Raw genomic sequence first — 9,733 nt, forward strand, 5'->3', positions numbered from 1 at the left:
CGGTGACTTGTATAAAATCGCCAAAGAGCTCATGGATCTTGACTCTTCCAACAGCACTACAATCTCTAAAGGGCAGTTCAGACAGCTGTGTGATCACCACTGCCTGAGACTCACCAAGGATCAGGTGAGAAACTGTTTGCTTAAATTCCAGTCAATGATAATTCAGAGAATTCTAGCCGTTCAAGAGAACAAGCACATCTTCAACAACTCTTCCAGTGTTTTCAAGCTGAAACAACACATACTGGCATCTGCCCATGGTTACAAATGAGGAAATGAGTCTGTAAGAGAATGAGTCTTTCGGTGCATTTGCCAATACCATTTATTTTAGTCTGATATGTTTTCTTTAATTATCCTGATCAAAATCAAATTTATCTTTGCCGATAATTATTGACATTGTGAGAAAGTTAGTCATCTGTAAAGCCAATTTACTGTGCTGTTTGTAGCTCGATTTGGGGTCCTAGCCCCCCCTGCCCCAGTGCAAATGATTATTGCCTATGTGTTTCCTTTTGCTTCTCAGTTTGACTGTGTGTGGAGTCAGATGCCTGGGAATGAGCAGAAGAAGCTGCAGTACAGAGAGTTTCTGAAGCGCTTTGGTGCGCCAAGCAGGACAGAAGCAGTGGGTCCCACCAACAGTGTCCCATCACCGTCCTCTGAGCCCAGACAAACAGCCTCAGCAACAACATTTCGCACAGAGACTGTAGGTGCCATTCTGCAACGCACTAAGGTAAAGCTCATGACAGGATGGAATATCCAGAAGACTGCACATTAATAACCTCTCTTACTCACTTTTACTTATTTCCCCGTAAAATAAACTGCTCTGTGCACTTACAAACCCTTGGGCACTTTATCACAGTATCTCTGCTGCCCTTCTCTGCTCTGTGCACTCTTCAGAACAAGAAAAGGTAGGATTTGGAAAATGTGTCAAACTGAATAAGAAATGTTATCATTGCGCACTTAGGTGAATAGTAGCAGACACAAAAATAAAGGTTTGAGCAGAGGACACATTTTGAATCTCAAATAGTGAAAATGCATTTAATCAATGGTGTAGATCAAAATTAAAAGAGCTGCTGTAGCATGGGGAGAGGAGCAGTCAGTTGAAAAAAACTCAGACAGAGAGAGGATCCGATAAGCCGAGAAAGTCTGTCTGCAAACCAATACATTCCAACTGTCAGGAGACACAGGACGTAGTTTTGTCACGTGTAGTTCTTGTGAAAAGACGTTAATACCAAGTGGAAAAAGAGCCTAGGCTATTAACGTCTTGTCTGAGTGATCGGATCACAAGTGGACAGCCATCGGTAAGCGTGTTCCCACCTGGCAGTGAAATGTGTCTCAATGGTGTGTCTCTCTTTTTTCCGTTATCAAAATGTCTTGCTGCTTGCTTTATATTGATTCTCAAATATAATGCCATAATGCTATAACAAAAATGGATTTAATCAGTATTGCCTGTGTCAGACCAATCACACACCCTCTGTGTATGTTGCTAACTTACAGCTAATATACATTAGATGTTCATTGCCTGCCAATTGGAAGGATGGTGGTTTAGTGCCTGGCCCTGCAGTCCCATGTTAAAGTGTCCTTGGGCAAGACACTGAACCCTGAGTTACCCCCAATGTTGTCCCATCAGTGTGTAAATGTGTGTGAGTGTGTATCTGATGAGCAGGTGGCACCTTGTACGGCAGCCTCAGCCACAGTGTGTGAATGTGTGTGAATGGGGAATAGTTCCTGTACTATGTAAAAGCTTTGAGTAGTTGTTGAGACTAGAAAAGTGTTATAGAAAAAATAGTCAATTTACCTTTAAATTACACTCCATCTTTCTCATTTGTGCAAATACGAGGTGAACATTTGCTTTATATGTACAAAGAGAGATCTAGTAACTGGTTCGCCATCTATTTTTTCTTCAGAAACGTCTTTTGGAGAAAGGCTTCTATTTTAGAGATATTTGACATTTCCAGAACGTCCGCCATGTTTTAATAGTTTATGAATTGATCGTTTTTCTTTTGTGTGTAGACACCCTAGGTACACGCCAAATAAACAGAGCAAAGTCTATGTCCTTTGACGACACATTTTGTCCGGGATGTGTGCTTGAATCCTACTTGAAATAACCAGATGCCTGTTCAATCTTGCCAGACTAAAAGCAGCAATTTGAGATTGTGTGTGAATTAAGGCTGTAGACACAGCATGAACTACATTTTCATCTCAGAAACATATTACATGTGTAAATAATGTACTTGAACCAGAGTTTTCATCTTTGCCGGTTATTCCTAAACTCATCTTGTGTCGAGTATGTTCTCACACTAGGTGGAACTGCAGAAGTGAAATTATCAAACTTATTTTCCCTTGTTTCCAAATGTTTTCTGAAACATTAAGTGAAACTGTATTAGTCGCAAGTGGAATTATTGAACACCTCCTGTGCAGGGTGATAAAGGGTACAAGATTTGATAATGTTAAGATGCCCGGGGGCCAATGTTCCCTTCTGAAGTTTTTTTTAACATTAAAAGTTACATACAAATGCACTGATTAATGACAATTTTTATTTTCATTGTCACAATTATCTTCTTTTTTTAAATGGCAATGTAACCAAATCAACACCAATCAGGCGTGAACAAATATAAAAATTAAAAAAAACAATTCTGTATTATTTTTACATCTGTAGTCAGATAACTGAACATGCTGTATGAAATACCTTCAACTTGAAGTTGATAAAAATCTTACCCTCATTTTCTAACCTCATGTTTGTCACATAAGATTTACATATGACATATATATATACTGTATATATATGTGTGTGTAAATGACAACATATGACCTGCTATTGTTGTAGGCAGCGGGCCGTGATTGCAGGCCTGGACCAGTGGCGAAAGAAGTATTCGGATCCTTTACCTTATCTTAACGTACTAATACCACACTGTTAAAATACTCAATTACAAATAAAAGTCCTGCATTGAAAATGTACGGAAGTATTATCAGGGAAATGAACAGAAAGTATAACAAGTACTGAATGCATAAAAATGCTCAGTTTAGAAACTGGAAAAGATCCAAACAGTTCAACCAATGAAGTGTTACATTGTCTAATCATTTCAGCTCAAAGGTCTTAATTTGTAAAATAACTAGTAACTAAAGCTGTCAGATGAATATAATAGAGTAAAAAATATTTCTCTCTGAAATGTTGCGGAGTAGAAGTAGAAAGAGGTATGAAAAGAAATGACTCAAATAATGTAAAAGTGCATCAACATTTGTACCTAAGTCCAGTATTTGAGAACATGTACTTGTACTTAGTTACATTTCACTAGTGGTGGGCACGGCGTTGGAATCAGCTGCTTAATGCAAACCACTCTTAAATAACTTAAAATGCCACTCTTCTTCAGTGTAGTTGTGCAGCACTACTACTCACCTCCTCTCATTAATCTCCCAGTCTGCCCCCCAGTGCACCTCCAGGCGTCCGGCCTCAGTGGGGAGGCCGGGAACAGGAAGCCCGCTGGGGAGCGCGGAGAGGAGGCTGCGTGGGGCCATGCAGCGCTGCTGGAGAGAGATCCTGAAGAACTGTGCCGAGGTAGATCCTCAGCAAGAGGGACACATCAGCACTACCTCCTTCCTGGGTGAGCAGCAAACAGCAGGCAATCATATATGACCCTGAGCTATTCCTTCTACCTGCTATATGCTCAGGACTGACTGTGTGTTGCAGAGATCCTCCAATCCCTCGGCATCAGTATGACTCAGGAGCAGTTTGAGCATCTGGCTGTGAAGTTTGACATCAGCAATAATGGCTGCGTTTCATATCACAACTTCCTTCGTCACTTCCTCTTGAACCTAAAACCAGCAGAGACCAAGGCGGCATATGAACGACGTAGACTCCCTCTCCCTATTACACCGGTAGAAAAACAAACAACTGTTTGCAGTTCTGTGTCTGCATGCATTAAGGTCTTAAATGTGTCTCCAACCCATCTTATATTGAGCTATGACTTTGTAAAAAATGAAAGGTTTTTCCTAATATACATTTGTATCTCCACCACTTTGTTTACATGCTGCAATAAAATGCAAATTGTACTGGCTAGTCCAAGCAAGGTTTTACAATACTGTTTCATTCATATATTACGGTACTTTCGAGAACCCAATACCTTTGGAAACTCATTTCCAAAACACTGATATATATATAAATATATATGTTTTCATAAGAGAAATATTTCTGGTTTAGGGCCAAATTATCTCTTTACACATTGCTCTGGAACAATTTTGAGTGTCACTATACACAAAGCTGATTTTGTTCTGAGCATTTTGATATGAAACACATGGGGATCAGTTATCAATATAAGTTATCAATATAATATTGGTAAATATTATATCAATATAATGCACATGAGTTTGGGAAACCTTTCTTGGACTCCGGAGTTGGCAATTTTTGCTGCACTTACAATAAAGATCAACAAATAGAAACAATAAAAAACAACAACAATCCACATGGAAACAAAGTGCAAATTTATGAGAGAACACAGAAATTGCACACTACATAAACAGAACCCTGTGATACTATTGCACAACAGCCTCACAAACCATTATTATTTAACATCTTCATTGATGTTGGCACATTTATAAAAAACGGTTCAGTCTGCATTTGGGGACTCGGTATCGTCTGGATTGGATAGTAAAAGCTCCTTTTCGGGGTGGAGGATGCTGATTGGCTGAAGGGAGAGGTTCCCCACTCTTCCCCGTCAGCTTCATGGCAGATTGTACCACACGAGCGGGTTTAGATTTTAGTATGCATGTTAGCATTTGGAAATGTACTTTTCCCTCATGTATCCAGTCATCACAGTTGGAGTTAATGTGAAATTGGGACACGGGGTATGTACTTTCAGCTACACATGCCCATGCTGAGCAGCACATTTCAAATTAACTCTCCTTTCCTCTGTTTAACATCTGATGCATTGCACTTTTATTGGCTGCAAGTTTAAATTGGGTAAGTGTGTGTGTGTGGGGGGAGGTGCCGGGTTGCCAGATTGTGTAAACTCAGCGGGGACCTCCCACCCTCAGGCTCTCGACTATCGCCTCCTATGACAAGCAAACTGGGCAAGTTTGGTTAGTTTGCGGTGCTTTTCTGGCATGGGAAGGTGTATATGAAGCTTTGAACAATGACACACGGGTGGGCACGTTCTTAATAGACTCCCGCTGAGCGACTAAGCTGAGCCCCAAGCTTTAATGGAGCATGTGGGTGAAGGCCCTAATCTGGCAACCCATGAGCTGCGAGCTTCCAAACCAACTTTGGAATCACAAGACCTGCATTGTCTTAAAAGAACCCACCACCATCTGTGTAAAATTGCCGAGACCCCCTGCATCTTATCTGATTCTATGGCGTGTCTCTACACCAGCTTACAGACAAAACCTTTTTTATCTGATCATAGAACAAACAACACTTGCGTCTCAGCTTGTGAAGAAATGAAATAATAGCGCTAATGTGGGCTCTCACCTTTATTTGTTTTTCCTTTCTGGTTGATCGTGACTTCCTGTTTGGGCTTTGTACCCTGTTTGATGGGATCCTGCACGGTCTGGTTCCGTTTCAGGCGAGCCACGGTGTTCTGAGCAAAGATGGCGTGGAGGTCATGCTGAGGATGCAAGGTGCCGTTCACTCCTCCTGGACCTCTATCCGACGCTGCTTCCTGACGTGCGACCGCAGCCGTACAGGAAGCGTCTCTGTGCAGGACTTTAGGAAGGTGAGGTCCCTTACAGAGCTCCGACTGCTCTGTTGCATCCGAAGAATGTCAAAACACTCAGAGACAAACTGGTTCGTCATGAATTATTGATGCGATCGTTTCACTTGTGTCTCTTCTATCAAAAATGTCTGTAGAAGAATGATGGAGGGTGACTGGAAATCAATGCTCAAGACACACAAACACACACACCACTTGACAGCCAATCAGTAATTTTAATTGTTCAATTAAGCTGAAGGTTGAAACAAGACCGCTCTGACATTTTGGCCCAGGAGAGCAGCAGCTGACACTCCTGTTTTATTGCCCCTGCCATTTACCTGCTGTACATTTCACAGACGACAACGCTCCACGAGCTAATCGATAGAAACAATTAGCAAACCTGTTCAGGGATGACATCTCCTAAACCCAAACTCGAAACACTATGACACACACAAATGTTCCCACTCCAACTCTTGCCGCTGTTGCCCTGCAGGTGCTGCGCCACTTCAGCGTCAGGCTGTCGGAAGAGGAGTTCTTCCACCTCAGCTCTTATTTTGATGCCAACACCACAGGAAGGATCTGCTACAACGACTTCCTGTGGGCCTTTCTTCGCTGACCTTCATTCAGATGCCTACTGCTGCTTTGCTACATTGTGGTAATTTGGTTAATTGGAATTAGTTATGTGGTGATTATGCACTGTAGAATACAAAATTTAACCGGAAGTGGTGAGCAGATCACTCCGCATTTGATCTTAAATCCCCTGAAAATGCATTTCTCTGTAACATTAAATCTTGACACTAAACAATAGCTCGGTGTCCTTTGGAATTATGTTCCTGTTGAAAATATAACACCTCAGATTTACATTCAACTCCAACAATAGTGTTCAAACAGCGAGGTGAAACAAAGGGGGTGGAGGTCATGGTTGTGAATAGCAATAGACTGACCTGCAATCAACCCTAAACCATGCTGGGGTTTCCATGTTCAGACATTGTAGAAGAGCAAGAATTTTAAAAACCTTAATGTATAATTTTTCGGGGCATCTTGCTGCCCGACTCGCAGATTATATTGTCTCTACTTTACAGAACAATCACGTGTTTATTAAGCTAGTCTTTACTTTCACTCCAAGCACTTTTACAGTTAAACTCCATGCCTGCTCTTTTCTGATGTTGTCTTTATAAAAAAGATTGGTAACACTTTACTTAAGGTGTTCTACATAAGACCTTAACCCTAACAGTAATCATAACTTATCATGACAAAACCAAATGACACTTGAAAAAAAACGGTATATCAAGTTTATATGTTTTATTACACATTCATGACATTGTCATGTCATGTGTTAATGTAGATTTCAAGTAGATTTCAAGTAACCAAAAGATCTTTGGTGTCCATTATTTTTTTCCATCTCCGAGATGATCTCGGGTCATGGTGTTGAATTGGAAACATGCCATATTGGGGGGGTGTATTTTGGTAAATTGAATGGATCAATTCCTGCCCGGCTGTCCGAACGCCCGGCTGCTTGCTTGAAAAAAGATGCACCCAGTCCTTCCTGTTGTCTGGATCACTTTATTTGATTGGCTTTGGAACACAAATCATTGTCAAATAGTCACAGAAAGTGAACAACACTGGGAACAACCCAAATCATTTATCAATCTCTCCTTTGTTCATCTTTATTTCTTCATGTTTTTCAGTCATTGGATCTCTTGATATTTGTCGTATCAGAGGCAGATCTTGCTGACAGGGCCAGATAAACCAACCAAGGGGCAAAACTATTTTAATTAGGGAAGTCCCAATCTTGATCACAGTATTGGATAGGAGCCAATTTTGGCATTTTTTTTAACTGATCAAGGTTGGGTATTTACCCCGATTATCTTACTCTGATCATTTAAATCAGCTTGTAGCAATCGCAGCTTTTAATCACACACGCCCTGCACCACACACCCCCCGCCAGACTGCCTGGATGTCGGCACTTTCGAACCAAGATGTGGCCACTTACCAGTGTCTGTCCAGAGAGTGTCTCGTAGCTTGCCAGCACTTGGCAACAAGTAAGAATTCTGTCTTTCTTAGAGACCCTTTTTTACAGAAGCGGATTATTGTAATTCTCCACAATTCTTCTGTGATTCCACCGGGAAACCGCGCTAACAGGCTGGTATTCTTTGGCGCCGACATCGGCACAAGAAGAAAATCAAAGATTGACTATTAAGTGCAAGATGCCTCACTAAGTTTAGTTTTCATTGTCCTGTGGGGAACATGAAGTTAATTTTTTGGTTGGGGGTTTGCTGGAATCCTAAAGAGAACTTATTTGCTGCACTGAGTTGGCATTTCTAATGTTAATACTTCAAATACATTGTTTAATATTATGCTTAATGATCACAAATGATCATCCTAAAATCATATGGGTGGGGGATTAGGGGCCCACAGCTCATTTTTGCCCCCCGGGCCCTTTGGTGATGAGGAAATAAAGATGAACAAAGGAGAGATTGATCAATGATTCGGGTTGTTCCCAGTGTTGTCCACCTTCTGTGACTATTTGACACTGATTTGTGTTCCAAAGCCAATCAAATAAAGTGATCCAGACAACAGGAAGGACTGGGTGCATCTTTTGTTCAGATGGGAAGTGTGAAGTGAGATGGATGGCGGGGAAGATAGAGGGGACGTCTGTTATTCATATATGAAAATGCGACAGCAGCGAAATGGCTCTCGGAGAGGAGAAGAAAAATTTGTAGAGAACTGGGAGTCATTATCTGAGGAATATGAGAGAGGGACACGCAGATGGAAATGGAAAAGGGATGATCAGAAACAGAGGAAAAAATAAAAGGAGCTTAGGACGGTGGTTGGATAGGCAGAGTGAGAAAAAAGGGAGGGAAGGAGCTGGGGGAAGAAAAGAGTATATGAAAGCTAGTTGTATTAATGGCAAAGTAAAAAGCCATCGGCGAATAAATTACCCGGTCTCCCTTGGGATTACTAATGTAATTATTTGAACGAGGGTTCTTATTAGAATGTGCAGAGGTGTGGAAGACCTGCGGAACAAAATGGGAGACAGAGACAGAGAGGGTTGTTGCTACTGGAAATTAACTCGCTGCTCTGGGCTCTATAATTGATACGAGACACAGATACCTTTGAGTGGAACAAAAGAGAAGAACTAGGATGGGGAAAAGTTTCCTCTGCAGCCTTAATTTCTTTCTCTAGAACAAGAATTAAAGGAGTGGAGAGACAAAAGGAAGGGAAGTAAGGAAGCATGATCCACCGGTCACAGATAAGGTTTTATTCAATCAATGAATAATCTCTCAGAACCAGCAAAATCCTTACGGTTTTAAGAAAGAGAGGTACATTTTTAGAGTTGTCTCCAGGAGCAACACAGCAACATGTTGCCGCTGGTGGGTCTTTTTTTTTCTTGTTTTACAGTTGAAAAACAAAATGCCTCCAACAACGATGGCAAAAATACAATACCATATGGACACTTTGATTCCAAAATGCTATACATCCATTTAAAAAAAAGTTCATAACCATCTAGTTTTGTTGAAATATAGAGGGTCCAGTCAGATTTTTTTTTTTTACGAACGATGCTTTAAAAAAGTACCACCGCAATCTGCTTTCAAGTTTCAGCCGTCAATCATTCAGCCTGTGTAGGCGTCCCTTTTTTCAAACAGAAGATATCTCATTTTGGAACAAAACTCTTCATATGCAGATTGTCTGAGTAGCAGAAGTCGTTAACTCCTTCAAGCATGCCTCGAGAAAGAAATCAAGAAATTGTACAGCACTTTTTTTTTTTTTTCCTGGAAAAAACAGGAAACACATAACACAGCTACTGAAGCAGAAGAGCATCAAAGTGAGACATCTAAATGAGGACTGGAAGTGGAGAGTCGGACCAAACAGACAGCTTTTTATGAAACTGAGAGATGAAAGTTCTTCCCATCTTTTGGTTTTTAATATTTCCCTTTATTCTTTTCTTGGAGAATTTTCCTTCATAGACGTTAATTAAGTTTGTCTTTTAAACTCTCTTACTTTTCCTACACCTACACACACACACACACACACACACACACACACACACACAC

General features: G+C 40.9%; 2 protein-coding genes across 2 annotated transcripts in view; both read left to right on the forward strand.

Annotated features, from left to right (window-relative positions):
• The window catches only part of LOC116673449 (EF-hand calcium-binding domain-containing protein 6), a gene marked incomplete in the record, with an annotated part of 41,057 nt that extends 40,789 nt beyond the window's left edge, over positions 1-268 (forward strand). The window contains 1 exon segment of the mRNA XM_032505800.1: positions 1-268. Within this exon segment, the coding sequence (XP_032361691.1) occupies positions 1-268 (268 nt within the window).
• Positions 269-519: 251 nt separating this feature from the next.
• On the forward strand, positions 520-6,482 carry LOC116673150 (EF-hand calcium-binding domain-containing protein 6). Its single transcript, XM_032505321.1, has 5 exons — positions 520-724; positions 3,413-3,596; positions 3,683-3,870; positions 5,553-5,702; positions 6,172-6,482. Exons 1-5 carry the CDS (start codon positions 539-541, stop codon positions 6,292-6,294), a joined length of 831 nt encoding a protein of 276 aa, XP_032361212.1. The 5' UTR covers positions 520-538; the 3' UTR covers positions 6,295-6,482.
• The last annotated feature ends 3,251 nt before the right edge of the window (positions 6,483-9,733 follow it).

Source organism: Etheostoma spectabile, chromosome 23 (genome assembly GCF_008692095.1).
Source record: "Etheostoma spectabile isolate EspeVRDwgs_2016 chromosome 23, UIUC_Espe_1.0, whole genome shotgun sequence".
Taxonomy (NCBI): Eukaryota; Metazoa; Chordata; class Actinopteri; order Perciformes; family Percidae; genus Etheostoma; species Etheostoma spectabile.

Bases quoted from the DNA above. Each gene is read 5' to 3' on its own strand.
- LOC116673150 (XM_032505321.1), top strand. From the start codon at position 539: ATGCCTGGGAATGAGCAGAAGAAGCTGCAGTACAGAGAGTTTCTGAAG. The intron at 725-3,412 runs GTAAAGCTCATG...TTAATCTCCCAG, and splicing joins CCATTCTGCAACGCACTAAG to TCTGCCCCCCAGTGCACCTC. The intron at 5,703-6,171 runs GTGAGGTCCCTT...GTTGCCCTGCAG, and splicing joins CTGTGCAGGACTTTAGGAAG to GTGCTGCGCCACTTCAGCGT.